At 49.8% G+C, this 18064-nt stretch overlaps 1 protein-coding gene across 2 annotated transcripts in view; it reads left to right on the forward strand.

Moving 5' to 3' along the window:
* The first annotated feature begins 6 nt into the window (after nt 1-6).
* NR3C1 (nuclear receptor subfamily 3 group C member 1) overlaps nt 7-18064 on the forward strand; it is a 65439-nt gene continuing 47381 nt past the window's right edge. The window contains exons 1-2 of one of the 2 annotated variants that reach the window (XM_041397435.1): nt 7-255; nt 1883-3071. In XM_041397435.1, the coding sequence (XP_041253369.1) occupies nt 1897-3071 (1175 nt within the window). In that variant the 5' untranslated portion in view covers nt 7-255; nt 1883-1896. Of the gene's footprint in view, nt 256-654; nt 1137-1882; nt 3072-18064 lie in introns of those variants that run through there. The other variant, XM_041397436.1, reaches the window with a different exon arrangement.

The raw sequence follows: 18064 nt of genomic DNA on the forward strand, positions 1-18064 counted from the left end.
GTCCGCGGAGGCAATTAGCGCTAATTAACGGAGGGGGCGCCGCGGCGGCGGGCGGGGACGGGTCAGGGTCTGGGGCCCGCGGGAGGAGCAGCGGCAGCGGCCGGAGCAGCATCGGCGGCGGCGGGGGGAGCGGTGCTGCCGCCGCCGCGGCCCCGAGGGGCGGCTGTTGACCCCCCCCAGCCGGCTGCCGCCCCCGCCGCGGGGCGCCATGGCCGTGGGCGGCTGAAGGAGCCCCAGCGCCCTCCCCCGGACGAGGTAAGGGCGGCGGGGGGTCCCGCGGGGGCTGCGCTTCCCCCCGGGAAGTTCCCTGGGGAGGGGTGGGGGTGTCTGAAGGGGGGGAGCGGGGGGCGCGGGCGGGGAGCGCGGCCGAGCCCCGCGCGGGGCTGGTGCTGCTGAAGTGGGTGTGCCAGGAGACGGCTCAACAGGTCCCGACACATTTCTCTGAAAACTGTACTTTGCAAAGGCGATTTTATTGCAATCCGGCGGTTTTAAGTATTTGCAGCGTTTTCCGCCCTTGAGCCGACTCTCGCAGCTGATTTTTGACACGTTTCCTACGCTGGATGATTCGCTGCCTTGGTTTTTTTTTTTTTGGGCGTTGGGGGAATTGTCAAATGAAACAACTACCTTTTCCCTCCCCTTCATGTTAAAAAGGAAGAAGGCAGCGCTGGAGGTATTCTTGTGTTTTCTGTATTTTTTCCGGTGGCCGGCAGTGTCCACCTTAAGCAGCAGCGCAGCAGTTCGGGGTGCCCCGCTCGGGGCTGCGGCTCCCGGGGCTCCGCTCCCCGGGCAGCGCGGCCGGGACCCCCGGAGCTCCTGGCGCTGAGCCGCTCCCGCCCGGGCCACCTTAAGGTTTTACACGTGGGGCCTTTTCGTCGCTCGCAGCCTTAACTTTGCGCACAGAAATAGCGGCGGGGCTGCGGGGCTGTGGCGGTGTCCCCGTGCCCGGCGGGAGGGGACGGGCTGGCAGTGCCCCCCGGACTGCGGCAGTGCGGGCAGGGCGCTGCCGGGGCAAGGCCGGACACCGTGTCGGAAGTTTGCCGAAGAATTTACAGTGTTTCTCCAAATATTTATGCTCTCTGCCGAAAAAAAAAAAAAAAAAAAACATGTAGCAGATACAAACATCTGAAACTTACGAGGTTTGTTTTCAGTGTCGGGTGTGTTTGGAGAGTAGCCGTGAACGGGTGGAAGCTAATAAAAATCCTGCTTTATTTTGGGCTGGATTTTATTTATAAATTTCAGATGTATTTAAAAAATTATGCGGGGTCTACTGCGAGATGGGTGGGTTGCATTTCAAGACTGAACCGTGCAAAGGTGGCAAACGCTGTGTTTTGTGGTGGGAAGGTCGAGTCCCGGGGAATGCCAAACCACGGAGGTGCCGCCTCTGGGAGCTCCAGACCTGCTCTGCAAGGGGAGAGCTGACTTGGAAAGGTGGCAAATGTCGTTTTTCCCTGCTCAAGGTGTAGTTAAATACCAGGGAAATTTACCTGGCAAAATTTGTAAACCGGGTCCTTTAACAATTCTTACATTTCCTTAGTGCACGATGGGTGACAGAGCTGAAGAGTGCGTGTACAGATGTCACGTGCCGGAGCTTTATTCCGAGTTGCGTGCAGGCAGACTTACCCCTTCATCCAGGTTTAGCAAAGCTTTAAAATACATAGTTCCTCCTCACCAGACAGAAACCAAAACCTAAAACCCCCTGAAAACAAGTGCAGTGTGTCTGAGAGACGTGGCACGTGTCAGCCCAGAGCGTGCTGTGCCGTGCCTTCGCTCTCAGAGCAGCTGAGCCAGGTTCGCCAGGCGAAGGACTCAGACTTTTCATTTTAAAGCTGTTATTAAGGTGTCCTTGCTGTGCTGACTTTGACTGCTTCTCATCTTTTTATAGTTAATGGTAAAGTAATGGATTCCAAAGAATTGCTTAACCCGTTGGATCAAGACGAAACCAGGAAAAATGCACTCATCAGTACCAAAGGAGGGATCGTGATGGACTTCCATCCACCCTTCAGGGGTGGAGCTACTGTCCAAGCCCCTGTGTCTACATCTCCTCTCCCTGCATCTTCTCAGTCAGATTCCAGTCAGCAACCTGCTTTGGCTGACTTTCCAAAAGGATTAGGAAACAATGTGCCTCAGCCAGACCTTTCCAAGGCGGTGTCGCTCTCGATGGGACTGTACATGGGTGAAACAGACGCAAAAGTGATGGGAAACGACCTTGGATTTTCGCACCAGGGCCAAATCGGCATCTCTTCCGGAGACACGGACTTCAGGCTCCTGGAGGAAAGTATTGCGAGCTTGAACAAGTCCTCGAGCCTGGCCGAGGACGCCAAGGGAACCGCGTCTTCTGAGGTGCCGCTCGAGCCGGATTTCCCAGGCATGGCCGCGCGCGGCGTCCCCGCGGAGTCGGGAGCTGCGGTCCAAAGCCAGGTGGGCTCGAATGGTGGCAACTTGAAGTTGTTTTCCGAAGACCAAAGCACCCTGGATATCCTCCAGGATTTGGAATTGCCGCCGGTGTCGCCGGGCAAGGAGCCCAACGGGAGCCCGTGGCGGCTGGACCCGTTGCTCGATGACGGTGGCTTGCTCTCCCCCATATCCGCGGACGACGCCTTTCTCCTGGAAGGAAGTCTCGGCGAAGACTGCAAGCCTCCTCTTTTATCTGACACTAAACCTAAAATTAATGACCGTGGTGACCTTTTACCCAGTTCCAAAATGCCAATGCCTCAAGTGAAAACAGAAAAGGAAGACTTCATTGAACTGTGTACTCCCGGCATCAAGCAGGAAAACATGGGCCCTCTTTACTGCCAGGCCAGCTTCTCCGGGTCGAACCTGCTGGGTACGAAAGTCTCGGCCATCTCCATCCACGGTGTCAGCACCTCTGGGGGACAGATGTACCACTATGATTTAAATACTGCGTCGCTCTCTCAGCAGCAGGATCAGAAACCAATTTTTAATATCATTCCATCTCTTCCTGCCGGGTCAGAAAATTGGAATAGGTGCCAGGGATCGGGGGACGAGGCATTGGCTCCGCTGGGAACGCTCAACCTCTCTGGCAGACCTGCTTTCTCTAATGGCTATTCAAGGTAATTAGTTTGTGTTGCTCTTTATTAAAACGCTACAAGTGTGTTTAGCACAGCTCCATGCATGCTGGTTTGTTGCTTGGGCTTTTTTTCCTTTTTTTTTTTTTTCCTTTTTCCATTTGGTATGTGTGGCTGATCAGACATCACTGGGGAGTGTTTATCCCACAGTACAACATCAGCTTTAAACAACTACTCAATTTATTGGTATTAAAGGGAAGAAAACTGGAGTGGAGCTGGCATGGTCTAAAAAGTAAATAAATAAAAATAAAACTTCCAGTATACAGCGTAGAGGGAAAATCGAGTATGTGGTAGCAGGATCCATACACAGGCAGTATGGAAGGAAGTATTTAAGTGTATACAAAAGCTCCTTCGTTCCCAGGGGTTAGAGGATCAATCACTGTGGGCTTTTTTTCCTTCCTAGCATTACTTAAATGTTATGCACAAAAATAACTTGGTTGCTGGGTAAATTTCTAGAATTACATTTAAGCTGAACTGGAGTTTTCGCTGTGCTCGGTATCGCATTTGCCTTACATGGACAAGAAGATTCCGAGTGGGAAACACTCAGCAGCTTGTTCAATAATGCCTTTGAAGAGATAAGAGTATTTGCAGTCGGGCTTAAACATACCTGGAATTTAACTCCAAGTAGAAGGGCAGGAGGGGGTGTGGGGAGCTGGGTCCTACCTGCGGGCAGTGCCTTGGTGGTTGTGTTTCCTGCAGAGCTGCAGCTGTTGCAGGGAAGCACTGCTGCAGGAGCAGCTCTGGGACAGTTTTGGGACAGCTCTGGGATAGGTGTGCTCGGCTGTGCTGCTGGAATGGTTCTGGTTCCGGGGGAACACCCAGCTCTGTGTCTCCCTCGGCTGCTCTGCGTTCAACAACTCCTTGCACGAGCAGCGTGTGGCCTCCGCGGAGCGGGATTTGTGGAGTCTGTCAGAAAACGGCCCTGCAAGTGCCTGTGCAGAAACCTGGCATTTGTAGGCTTTTAATGAAGGATCTGCTTTAACATTCTGGGTTTTGTTGCTCTGCTGACGATTGGATCCCCGGGGTGTTCCCGCCAGTCCCGGGGCTCTCCCTGCGCGATATTTGCTCCGTTTTCCCATGGCTGGAATGAAGTGTGCGAGGATTCCTTCTTTGTTTCAGGAAGACAACTTTTAGCTTGCTTTCATTCTCAGTTTCTTTCATGGATTTTGATTTCTGTTGTCAATGTGTTTCTTTTTTTTCTTTGAAGTGTTTAAAACAATTTGTCATGTAAGTGATGCAGAAAAGAAAATCAAAGTCTGTGGCTAGACTCCACCTTGATTCGTGAATATTCAGCGTGTCTTACCATTTATTTCGACAGACTAGAAATGCTTTGTGCTAACCTTTTGCATAATTTGTCCAGTTCCGTGTTGTATTTAGTTTGTTTCATGGTTTGTTTTTTTTTTTTAGTTTATTTCCTCTGTTCTCACTGTATCTTTAATGATCATCATAAACTTTGTGTCAAAGCAAGAAATGTTTCTGCATTGGGGAGGAGGCTTTCAGGGGCAGTTTCAACGGGCAGATTCCCCGGTGGTGATGGAAATGTCACTTTTGAGGGTGACTCCAGGAGGGCCGCGCTGTGCAGAGCCCCCCGCGCTCGGGGCGCGGAGCAGGAGCTGCGTGCCCAGCCCTGCGGAGCTCGGCCACCGCGGCTCCTGTGTGCGATCCTGCAGGGATGGGCAGCTCCCCCGGGCTGTCCCGGAGCAGGGCGACGTGTTTTGGGCTGGCTGGGGCAGGGCAGGGACTGGCCCCGAGCATCCCCGCTCCAGCCGCCTCCTCCCCTGCCCAGGCTTATCCACGCTGGGGCTTCAGCGTTGACGTTCTTGCTTCCTGCAAGGTCATCTTACATTTTATTGCTTCCTTTTTGCCGTAAGATAATGCTTTTTTTTTTTTTTTCTTTATGTGTAAAGAATTTCGAGGTGGCTCCTAGTTGAGCTTTGCATAAAAATGCATTATTCACAAGTCTGTGGAAGCTGTTCTTACTTCCCAAGGATTTTTATATGCTTCAACTACAAAGTCCAGGTCTAAAAACAGCATTGTTTGGGTTTGCTTTATTAGTTTTATTCTATAACATTCAGGCAAGTCCATCTTCCTTTTACAGTGTTTGAGGTATTAATGAACCCTGGGTTTGAAGCAGGAATTTTTTTTCTTCTTGAACCTTGCCAGAAATATTTGGTCTAAACTGGGTTAGTTTAAGGTGATGTATTGTGGATTTGTTTGTTTTTCTTGCAGAAGACTTAACAAAATTGGCATTTGTTTTAGAAACAAAGGAAGGACTCCCTTGCCAGGTTCCCGTGGTCTGGTTTTTTTTAGGTACTAAATGTGAGAGATGGAGACTGGGATTTTGAGAAGCTTCAGTTTCCAGGAGGAAATACTTTTTGGTGTTTGTAGAATTATTTGTCTACTAAAAACATATTAGTTGTAGCCTGAACATAGGGGAAGAAAAGCTGCAGTTCAGCCCTGGTGTTCAGGCTGTATTTAATCTGCCTGTTTAAAGGGAAACCTGGAATGTCCCTTTCTGTCCACTCAGGCTGGAATTGATGTCATGCCATTTCTGAGTGTTTTTGCTCCTCCGGGTAGCCCAGCGTGCTGGCTTTAATGAGACAAGTGATAATCAGGCCCAAGAAAACCAATCAATTTGCAGCGCACGGCAGGAGGGATCCAGAAGTCAACAAGCAGAATGCAAACTTCAGGAATTTGATTAATGGGGATGAACTGGCAATAATCAATGAGCTGCTGTTGGTGGAAGAGCCAGCTGGTGCTGAGCTGCTGAAGCTCTGAGCTGCAGCTCCTCAGACTGCAGATCTGAGCAGCAGGGAGGCTCTGGCCAGCAGGACAGCTTTGTCTGGGATTGCTCAGGGTCCCCCCTCCGAGTCCATGAAGAGGATGGACACAATAAAAGGGAGGCAAAAGTAGGCTAACAGACATCTTACCTTAGATTGTCCTCAGTGGCAGTGAGACAGCAGCTGGAAGAGGAGCAAATGGAGCTGCAGTGCTTCACTGAAGGGCTGGAGGATTTGCTGGCGTCCCCTGCGATGGGATGTTGCTGGGATTTATTACACAAACCCAGGGAAAACCGTTCCATTTCAAGGAAATGGTTTTAGCAACACGCACTCGTGGGGCTCTTGCATGGTATATACATTAAATCCCTCGCTCAGCTCCTGTTGCTCTGACTTCCTGGAGATGTGGCTTGTTGTGGGGGGAGTGAAGGATGCTGAGAACCAGCCCAGCAATGCAGGGTTTGCTCCCACAGCCAGAATTCACAGAAACTGGGCCCCACTGGCAGTGTTATGGCTTCTCTTATTACAGTTGAAATCATTCCTAGTACTTAAGCTTGCGGGGGATAAGGATCATTAAGGAAGTTTAAGAAAGGGCAAGAGCTGAGAGAAGCCATTAAAGAGGAGGAGAGTCTGGAAGGAGGAAAAGTTTCTCTGGTCGGTCCCAGTGCAAAGCCTTGCTTCCAAAACTCACCCTTCTGCCCTTCTACCCTTGACTCTTAAACTGGGATTCTTGTTGGGCTCAGGTGCTGTGAGAAGGAAGGGGAAGAAAGGGGTTGTTTGCCAGCAGTGGTAAAGGTCAGTTGTCCGTTTGTCTTGCCGCTTTGTTTCCCTCGGCTGCTGGCCAAGGCCGGTGGCTTGGCAGGGCTGGCTGCAGAGCTTTCAGTGCTGCCTGACTCAGCAGAGTATAATGGATGGGACATCCGCAGCCGGGGCTTTTTTAATCATTCTGTTTTGATATAAAACCCAGGCGTGGTGTTTGGAGTGCTCGGGGTTCCAGCAGTCTGTGTTGTGATTTGTCAGCTTCATGTAATACTGTACTTGGGGGGCTTGGCTCTGGAAGTACATGGTAAAAACCCAGTTGTTTTGGCAGAAAGGGGTGAATCAGGAATGCCTGCAGAATGTGCTCTAAGGTGCTGTGGAAAGGTAACTACGTAAATGTGAGCTCATGTAAGATGTAATCCACTTTTCCCAGTTTTGGCTGATCCTTCCATGGAGTTCATAGCCAAGGAGGTTGCTGTAAATCCAGTCCAAATGGTCAGCTTCTGCAAGTATATTTCTCCTGACAATGATCTCTATTTTAAACTTAATTCTGACTTATAAAACAACCTTATTTTTGTTGTCCATACAATATTTTTTTTTAAATTTATTTCCATGGTTAAACCCCTTGTACTCTCCTGCTGCCAGTGAAGGCAAAGCTGTGGTTGAACGAGTCCTACTCACGAATCTTCCCAGCAATGTGAAATACAGGTATTATCCAACTCCTACATTGTATATTTACCATGCTAAAGATTACTTTTACAGTGAGAGCAATTTATCTTGGGGGAAGCAAATTTCCCTTCTTCCTTTGATTATTGCTGCTCATGCTGGAAATGAACAAGTGGTGCATATTCTGTGTGTTTGTGTAACTGCAAACTGGAATTATTTCTGCACTTTAAAAGGTTCCCACATCCTCTTTGGACTAGCATTCATTTTTGGGGTGGTTGGAGCCAGCCTGAGCTGCTATTCCACCCCGAGGTGCTGCTGTAGTGTCGTGTATGTGTTCTACAAACATTCCCCGTGGTATCAGTCTGGGGGAAAACAACATCCCAATAAAATCCTGTTTTCAATCCAAGTTGCAGGCGATGGGAAAAGCTTTGTAGAGCTGTAGTTACAATTACCTTGGGTTTGTGTTGTTAAAATAAGTGAGTGTCACCTCTGGTGTAGGGAAATGAACTTGGGAGTGCCTTTGTGATCAGCTTGGAGCTCAGGAGCACAGAACACGTGTGTGTGCAGCAAGGAGGTTTCTGGGCAGAGCACTTGGATGTGCTGAGTGCTGTGCTCCAGACCCAGGGAGTTTGGGTTAAGCCCTCTTTGGTTTCCCAGCCTTTGTCTCGCAGAGTCTCAAGTATACACAGATTTTAATCTTATTTACTGAAGAATTAATGTGTGGCACTGTTGCATGTAGAGATGATTGTTCTCATCGCAGGGATTTTCCGGCTGATTCACTGCAGTAGGAGATCCATTGATAACCATTTGTAACAGCCACTGTAGTGTGAGAGCCACTGATGGCCTTCTGTAACACAGCCTTTGCTTAAACAGCCTCACAGAGCAGGAGTTAATCCTGTGCTGGGTTCTGGAAATACTGGTCAGATGCTGTCAGTGGATGGCCTCGTCCCCCTGGGACAGGAGTGAACCAGTACAGCTGGAACAGATGACACACGCAAAAAAAGAATCATTTCATCTCATTGTCTTGGCTCTGACTCCAGAGCAGCTCTTTTGGGCTATCTGTGGGAAAAAACCAAAACACAAAATTGACGGTTTCTGTGCCCCTTTGTGAGGGTGTGACCAATTGTGGCCGTGGCATTGCTGTCACCTGCAGAGGGATGTCAGCAGAGGGTCACCTGCGCGGAGTGAGCTCCATCCACGGGCTGGAGCACTTGGTACCACAGAGCTGGGGGGCAGCTGGAAGGCTCTTGGGGGGCAGCTGGAAGGCTCTGGCCATGCAGCTCTTGCTGCCTGTGGGCAGGAGAAGCAGCAGGTGTGGGTTGTCCCCATGTGTAACCAGTCCAGCACCGGGGTCCTTACTGGGGTGTCAGTGACTGTGTCCCAGAAGTGCAAGGTTGGGCTGGGAGGACAGTCCAGCACAATTTGTGTCTCTCCTGGGGGTTTTCCTCCTTACCTCACCTTCACTCCAAAGAAGGTGTTGTGCCTGTGCCTCCTCCATCCTGGCCTGACTGGGCTCCCACAGACCTCTGCCATGATGTTTCCTGCTGGGATTCCATCCCTGGGTGAAGCAGTGTCTCCCTGGGCTCGAGCCATGCCTGCATTGCTTGAAATAGAGCTACAGAACACCTGACAGAGCATTCTGCTCCCTGTCCCGTGGCCTGGCTGTGTCACCTCGGTGTCCCAGAGGTGTGTGGCAGGAGCAGGAGGAGCAGCTGCAGCTCCTGTGGCTCAGGGAGCTGTAAGGCTGGAGCTGAGCTTTGGAATTCAGGGATGGTAGATGAGGTCAGGTTTTCTCCCTGCTCGTGTGTGAAAGCCAGTTCAGCCTCCAGGACATGGTGTTACTTACCCAGGATATCATGTAGAGTTCTCTAATCCTGGTGCCTTAAATCAATAATCACCACAATTGTCTGGATTTCTGGAGGAAATTGTGCTCTTCAGATGTCATCTTGACATGGTGTGTGGAGAATGTTTCTGTACCAGCCCGCTGCCTTTTAATCCAGCCAGTGCCAGTGGCTCACCAGCAAACCTCCAGCTCTACCTGTGGAGCTCCCAGTCCATGCTAAATCTTCCTAGAAAATTACAATCCTGATGTATTTTGGAAATTAATATCCCACAGACTGCTGATACTTTGCTGTGGGGATGCAATATCATACACAATTTCCCCTTTTTGATCAAATATCTTGGGTTTTATGACGTTGCAAATGCAAAAGTACTGTTGGGGAAGGGATTCTAAAATAATGATCATGTCTTTCTTGAATTCAGTTTACTGCTACTGTAATTTAGTAAAGAAAACGAGTTTCATATTGGATTTTACAGTAATACATTCTTCATACTATTTGTAATATGTTTGTACAGTTACTGTGTGTCAGAAAGCAGCTGGAGATCATCAAATTTCTGCACCACAGTCACACAAGATTTAATATGAAACTTGTGAGCAGCAGGGCGCCATTTACTCTTGTGTGCTTCATTCAGACACTTCTTATTTCTCACTACTTTTATTTGTGTAGCTGAGTTAAAAGTTAGCAAGTATTGCTCAGGATGGGACTTTTAATAAGGAAATGAGGGCACAAATGAGTAGTTTGACTCAAAATACTACTTGAGAAACTCAGAAATGTGTTGTAGAGTCAAGGAGGAGCAAGTCATGAAGTACCATTGAAGTCTGTCATCTATTCTAGCAGCAAATAATGGAAGTGATTTCACTGCTCACTGGCTTGGTTTTCTTTTTTCCAAGAAACCTGGAAAAGGTCCTGTCATTGTCCTCACCCAGAAGATCCTTTGTGGTGCACTTCTGGGTGCAGCAGGGACTTCAGTCTTTTCTTGCTAGGAACTTCGCAGGCAGGATGATTTTTTGGGGTGTTTTTGGTGTGTGTTCCTGTGCTGAGTGTTTGAACCCCTGTTCTGCTGGCCGTTCTCATGGACAGGAGGGCCTGGAAGGTGGGTGAGCTCTTTGCTCACGAGTGGGCAGAGCTTGGCTGCATCTCACTGCTGAGAGGGATGTGAAAACAGGATATGCCAGGTTAGACATTCTGTGAGGCTATTACAGAATTCGGTTCTGCTTTTAGATGAGCATCCTCCCGGCGTTGCACAGCTCCATTCCAGCTGTGTGAACTGGCTACGACAAGGGAGGGTTTCCATGGATCTCCTCCTTCCCAGCTGGCATTGGGAAGGGCAGGGCTGCTTGTGTGCATGCCCCTGGCCTTGCTTTGGGCTTCGTGGTGTCCCCTTGCCTTCCCCTGCCCTCGCAGCCTGCTCTGAGAGCACCGCTCTGGCTTTGGGGGTTCTCGGGGGTTTTTACTGCCGAGCTCCGGCAGGTCCCTCTGCCCCGAGCCAGGAGTCTGGAGTCTGTGACACAATCGAGCGGCTGGTGTGGTTTATTTCTGCTGCCGGGGCTCGGAGAACCTGCTCCGAGGTGGGGTGGGGTGTGGGGGTGCAGAACAGGGTCTGGGGGGGCTCGGTGTGGCCGGGGAGCCGTGCCAGGGCCGGGCTGCCGGAGCGCCTCCGACACCGCGCTGCCAGTGGGCTGGGCTGGGGGGGTGGGGAGGGGGGCCTGCAGGAGCCTCTTAGGGAGCTGGGGTAGGCATGGAGAGCTGGGAGGCTTTTGGGGGACTGGAGTGAGCTGGGGGGCTTTTGGGGGGCTGGGCAGGGGGAGATGGGCTAGGGTGAGCAGGGGGAGCTGCAGGAGCCTCTTGGGGACCTGGAGTGGGCAGGGGGACCTGGGGAGCCTTTTCTGGGGCTGGGGTGGGCAGGGGGCTCTGGGCCGGGCTCGGGGGGCTGTGCCACGCTGCTGCTGCTGTGCCCAGCTCCTCAGTGATGCCCAGGGCTCAGAGCAGAGCTCAGCAGCAGTCTGGCTGTGCAGGAGGGGCCGTGTTCCGATGGATGTGCTGCCAGGACAGGACTGGGGGATCCCCCCCAGCACTCAGAAATGAGGGGGGGGGCGTGTGAGTACAGCTGTAATGTATTAAACTCAACATTTTGTTTGTGATTTTGGTAGCTTTTCAGTTGGTCAGGTGCTGACCTGCCCAAGAAGAGCCAAGATGCATCTGATCAGCGTTGTCTGGCTCTCTGATGAGCACAGTCAGATGCTGTCAGTTCAGAATGGTGTGTTTTAAACCAGCACACCTATCCACAGGCACGCTGTCCGTTGCTGTGTACCCACATATTTTTTCCTCTTGCCTATTTTTTTCCCTCCCCTGAGAGTTTCTGTTACCTTTCTGAAGCAATAACTTCCTAAAGCCATCAGCGAGGTTTTGAATAAATCCGTGCTGAAAACGTGCACGTTCTGCGTGCACATGTGTGGATTTGTTGTGCAAGAATGCAGTTCAGGCTTGTTAACTTCAAAAACAAAAACCAAAACTAAATAAAGAAAAGAACTGGCAGACTTGATAGTTTCGTGTGGATTTCAGTTTGCATGTAGATTTCAATTTCCTACTACCCGGCTGTTGTTTTCTCTCTTGTATTTTTTTCCTGTGGGTTACTTTTGCTACCAGGGCCTTTGATGGTTTATTTTGCCAGCTGAATTTCTGTTAATCTCGTGTTCCTTATGAATTGCTCCCAAATCAATTGTGCTGTCCCCTTATGAGGGCCATGCAGGTATAATTAGACTTTTTTTTATAAAGGACTCTGCATCTTGGTTCTCTTAAAACATGGACGAGATTAGAACATAAGCCAGTATGAGAAAAACGGTCATATCTGAAAACAGACTTTTAAAACAGCTTTAAAAATGAAAAATCTTGAACTTCGTTTGCAGAATAGTTTTTGGATGCTGAAGATGTGTGGAATTTGATTTCACTTCACACCTTAATTTTAGTGAGATAATGCACATTTATCACATGTTCATTGAAATAACAGCATAGTGGGGGATGTACTGCCTGTTGGTAAGGGCTGGCAGTGATGGCACTGGAGTCACCTTTGGGGTTTCCCAGACCTGGCTTTTATTAAAAAGTCATTTCCAAACAGAATCACTTTGGTTGGAAAAGCCCAGACCATTGAGTCCAAGCTGTGCCCAGTCCCCCCTTGTCACCAGCCCAGAGCACTGAGTGCCACGTCCAGGTTGTTTTCTGTACCTTGCTGGGATTTCCTGACGTGAATTAAAATCAGTTTGTAGAAAATGATCTTACATCTTTGCCTTTTGATTAAAAAATTACGTAATCCCATTTGGGGGGAAAAGGAAGACTTGTAATGCTTCTGGGGTTATTTGCTTTGACCAAACAGTCCTGATAAGCTTCAGGTTCAGAAGAAAACAGAAGGTTAAATTAGTGCTGTTGTTTGAAGCAGCACGAGGTGCAGCCGTGCTCCTGGATCACAGATAGGCTCTCCCAGCTGGAATAGCACTGCTGCTTCGATCCATATTGCAGCAAAGGCTTTTTCTCTGACCTACTTTGTCCCAGCCCAGGCTTTTGAGAGGTGCCTGCCTGTGGGGAAAGGTCTCTGCTGTAGGGTCTGAGTCCTGCTCTGGTGTGAGTTCCCTTGGTTTCATTTTCGTGTCGCTGTACGAGCGCTGCCCTTCCTGGACACGTGTTTCTGCTAAGCCCTGCACATCTGCCATTTTCTGAACTGAAAAGGAAGCTTCTCTGACACCTTCTTTTTTAACAAAACCCATCTAACGAGTTCTGTGCTGACTTGGTTTCCGTAGCTGGAGAAGACAAGTCTGTTCCCATGCAGTGCCAGGTGATTTGCAAGTTCTGTGCATGATTTGATAAAAAATCTAGTGCTGAAACTCCCTCATCTAAAATGTAAGTGTTGTAAGAACCTGAGTGCTTGGAATTCTGTATTATGAGTAGCAGAGCATTCCTTTTTCAGCTCTTCTTGAAGGGAGCAGTTAATATTAGGATGCCTGCACGACAACATCCTGAGTCATCGAGATACTTGACAGCTACTTTCCAACCAGAGCAACTGGTTTGACAAATGAGCTTGGACTTATTTTATCACTTTAAAGATAAATCTTTAAAGACTCATTTAACACCTTAAAGGTTGGGACATCTGATATTTTATTAAGTAACAATCTGGAGGTTTCTAAGTCCACTTATTTTGGTGGCTGAGCTCGTTCCGTGTGGCAGATCAAAGCCCGGCTGAGTCGCACGGCATACCAGTGGGGAGGAGGAAGTGACTGGGTTTCTATTCCTGGCTGACCCCAGCCTCGGAACCGAGGAAGAGCTTTAAAGGAAATGCAGCATTCAGCTCTCTGAGTCTTTCCAAGTATTCATAAGTGCTACCAGCCCTGGCTTCCTGCATGCGGCGTTTCGAGGCGTGGACGTCTTCAAACTGTCCTAATTTCAAAATGAAATGGGGCTAACAGGGGAAGCCCTAAAATCCATGGGAACAGCAAAACTTGCAATTCCAGATTTTATCAAAAACATCCAAACCATCCTATTTTTACCTGGCAGGCAGCTCTGCAAGCCCAGGCAGGGTGGGAGGTGTGGGAGGGAAGGGACGGCTGGTGCCCAGTGGGGCTGCTGGCACACGGTCTGGGCCCCTTCAGCCTGGGCAGGAGAGCTCTGTGGCATCCCTGCAGTGCCCAGCAGACCCGGAGGAGCTGCCAGCCCTCAAAGATGCTGTCTGCAGTGAGCCAGCACCGTGGTGGGGCTCCTGGAGCACCTGCAGTTGCCCAGGACCTCGAGCAGTGTGGGGTGGGAGCCCAGCCCTGGCCCTTGGCACAGGGCAGGCTGTAAACCTGTAAGGTCACCGAGCACGTGGAGGCTCTTGCGAAAGAGCTGTCCTTGCTCCTGGAAGGAACACCTCCCCTCACCAGTGTCCTGGGCTTCTCTGGGGATGGATGAGCTGGAAACCCAGTCCACCTGAACCGACTGGAATTGCTTTTCCTCCTTCCTTTAAGACTTTGACACGATTCCTTGCCAGAGGCCATTTCAAAGGAAAGAACCAAGCCAACGACCCCCCCAGGCTGTCATGGAACTGGAAGAGCGGTTCTTCATGGGCTGGAGAGCCGGGCAGGATTTGGGGTGCCTGCTGAGCTCAGGAGTGGCTGCTGGTGCCCTGCGGGGCTGGGGAGGGAGCGTGCACTGAGGGGTCTGGGGTAGCTGACCCTGAGCTGTTTTGGGCGCTGAGTGCCAGGCTGGAAAGCTCTGTGGGCACAGAGCCGAGCAGGGGGAGCTGCAGCTGGAAATGCAAGGCTGTGAGCCTGGGGGTTATCTGTGCATTGCTTGCACAGGATGGAGCTCGGAGCTGGCAGCTGCGGCTCGAGAAGGGGTTTGGGTTGTCCCTGATCCCCTCGGGACGCCCTGAGCTCAGTGTGCAGGTGGATGAGGGTGTTTGTCACCAGGGAGGATGGAGGAGCAGCTGTGGCTGTGCTCCCACCCCAGCCCCTTCCCCACTGCCTGCTCCTGCTCCCAGAGCACTTCTCTGGATGGGTTTGGCTCCAGGGCTTAAGAAATTGTCCCCAGATGCCACCAGATCAGCAGCTAAAATGGTGGGGGGACGTGTGGTGATATCTTCCTGCACAACGCTTTTTCCTTTCCTTGTTTCTGACACTGGGATATTCACATGTTTGTGTATTCCCCCCACCCCGTGTGTTAAATTCCATACTTCATTTTGTCTCTAAAATTTCAAATAAATCAAGGTGATTATAGGAAACAGGCTCTGCCAGATGCTGCCTGGGAAAATTCCTAAGGGCTTGAAAGCCATCCTTCACTTCTTCCACGCTGTAGTCATCGTTCCAGAGACATCTAGGAAATTAAAATCTTCTATTACAAAGATGGGTTACTCTGTCACACATATTAGCATCAGTAGTTTCCCTGGCTGTCCCTGTTGTCCCCACATGCTTTGGATTGCTGGAGCAGCACTGAGGAATGTTCTTCTCCGTCCTGTGCTGCTGCCATGGGTGTGCTACCAAAAGCAGCCACACTCCAGTTTGGCAAAAATCAATTTTTTTTTTTTTTTGCTAGTTTAACTGCAGGGAGATTGTAGTGAATAGAATGAATGTCAGTTTAATAGAATTAATAGAAATTTATAACTGAAATGTGAACTTTATAAGTATTTTCTACAAACAAAGCAAGAAAGAGCTTTAATTGTTCAAGAAAAACGAGAACTTGCCCATGTTCTATCCATTCCAGTAGTTTCTTTTTCTTCATTTTCTAACTGCCAAGGATAGAACTCGGTGCTGTCCCCTCTCTAATCATTCTTTTCCAGGGAAGGTGGTTATGCTTGTTGTTGCTGTGGTACTCCAGGCTGCTCGTTTTGAGGGTGCATTAAATCCGGGGGTTTCCAAGGTGGGAATGGGGCTGTGGGGAGCTGGCTCTGGGTTGGTGTTTGCAGGGGCAGGGCTGGGGGAGCCCAGGGTGCAGCTCCCTCCTCAGACACTCCGTGTGTGCAGTACATTGTGTTTCTGCTGCGCATTTCCCAGGGTGATGATGAATCTCAACAGTTTTCCCAGAATTGTAGTTTTAGTGAATAAAGCTGTTCTCCGTGGCGGAGCGGGGAATGGTGTTGGGAATCCTTTGCGTGTTTCTGCCCTGAGGGGGTTTCTAATTCTTTCCACTAGAAAGTCATCATGCAGATACTGCAGAGCATTAATTGCTTGGCCTTAGCCTCACACAACATGTGAAAATTAACAGTAATACAAACAAGCTGGCCATGAGATGCTGCCCTGGAGACGTTGTGTTGAAGTGACAATCACTGCCTTCTCCAGCCTGTGTTCTGGAGACCTTTTTGTGCCCACGAGTGAGACCAGGCTGGGAGCAGCTAATGGCTTGTCATGGATTGACTCTGGCACAGTGCCAGTGCCCCCATGAAAGGTGTATTTCCAAAATGGTTACTGTGAGATGTGACCCGGGAACAGAACAAAGCAGGCTCCAACTTGGGAATGGAGGGAAAAAAACCAACACTTTATTAATCTACATAGACACAAAAAGGAAGGGGAAAAAAACCCACACACAACAAAGGTGCCAATTTCAAATCTGGCCACTGATTGGTTTGACCATAACTTTCCCAGAAACTCACTTCCTGGTCAAACCATGACATGGCTCCATCCTCCGTGGCTGCTGCCTGCTCTAGGGCACGTTGCTTTGCTCTTATTTCTGGAGCTCAGTCAGCATTTCAGATCACTTCCAAAGCAGTGTTTTTTTGGTTCAGGTCAATCTTTTGGTGTCCTTGCTGTAGGATGCCCCAGTTGGTGCACAGGCGTGGAAGAGCAGAGCTGTGTCACTGCACCTTGAGCAGTTCCTCAGGGAAGAGCTGTTCCACTGCTCTCTCTCCTGGACTGCCTGGGATGCTCCTTCTGACAGCCTGGCTCTTGGCTGGGCACTTGAGTTTCTTTGGGCTCCTTGGACCTGTTCTAACCAAACCTGTTGGTTTGTTGCTGTTGTTTTCCATTCACGGACGATCTGCAGAACGTTATTACTTTCCCCTTTCTGCAGGTGTCTGAGCTGTCACCTGCCTTTATTAATGCCTTTGCAGCATCACGCTCATCAAGCTGCTGCTGTCTGAGGAGGGGCTGTGTCTGTTACCATCCTTCATCTCAAGAGGTGGAGTCAAATATTTGATGATCATTTTGTAGCACTCCAGCAGTGACACATTCACCTTTTATTTTGGACCCCTGAGTTGGTGAAGTTTCTACTTTTGTTTTTATTACTGCTGGCACAGTGAAGACAGGATCATAGAATGGTTTGGGTTGGAAAGGACCTTAAAGCCCATCCAGTGCCACCCCTACCAAGACAGGGACACCTTCCACTGTCCCAGGCTGCTCCCAGCCCTGTCCTTGGGCACTGCCGGGGGCAGCCAGAGCTTCTCTGGGCACTCTGTGCCAGGGCCTCACCCAAAATCCCATCCAACCCTTCCCTCTGTCTGTTTAAAGCCTTTCCCCAGGCCCGTGTAAAAAAGGAAAGTGCCTTTTGTCTCCTTCTAAGTAACCTTTTGCCAGTCCAAATTTCAGTTTTCAGGCCAGCCAGCCTGGGTTTTGCAATTGCATTTGATAAATAAGCAGTGTCTGGCTTTGCATTTGACAGGACAGGCACGTTGGAATTCACTTGGTGAATTTGCCCAGTGAAAACTGCTTCTTCACCCTAGTGATGCCTTTTTCTGTTAAATCACCAGCTGTGATTATATCTCTTATCATATGCAAGTACATTTTAAATTTTCTGTTATGAAACTTGTATTTACTTAGATATCTACCTGGGTACCTACTTAGATTAGAAGGCACATGTAGAAGGTCTATATTTGATGTTTAATATTTTTAGAGAAATAGCTGGTTTTGTCTGGGGGTAGACATGCAAATGTAGGACAAATACTTTGAGTCACAGGTCTGAAGGCTGTTGGTCAGTCCCAGCCTGTGGGACAAGATTAGAGTGTCTGGTAGTGAGAGATGGTCGAGGCCCAAGTCTTTTTCTTAGCAAACCACGGGTTTTGTAACTGTCCACGTAAAGGCAGGGGGGAGCTCAGCCTCTATCCCCTGCCAGCTCCTTATCAGCTCTGCTGCAGCCTGTGCCTCTGGAATCACGGAGCAGGATTAGCTGGGGCTGAGTGCAGCTGCAGATCCAGCCCAGCAGCACCTGGGCTCAGGCACCTCTCCCTGTTTGGGATCAGGAACCCTCTCCCTGTTTGGGATCAAGCACCTCTCCCTGTTTGGGATCAAGCACCTCTCCCTGTTTGGGATCAGACACCTCTCCCTGTTTGGGATCAAACACCTCTCCCTGTTTGGGATCAGGAACCCTCTCCCTGTTTGGGATCAGGAACCCTCTCCCTGTTTGGGATCAAGCACCTCTCCCTGTTTGGGATCAGACACCTCTCCCTGTTTGGGATCAAACACCTCTCCCTGTTTGGGATCAG

This window comes from Onychostruthus taczanowskii, unplaced genomic scaffold (genome assembly GCF_017590055.1).
Source record: "Onychostruthus taczanowskii isolate IOZ18803 unplaced genomic scaffold, ASM1759005v1 scaffold14, whole genome shotgun sequence".
NCBI lineage: Eukaryota > Metazoa > Chordata > Aves > Passeriformes > Passeridae > Onychostruthus > Onychostruthus taczanowskii.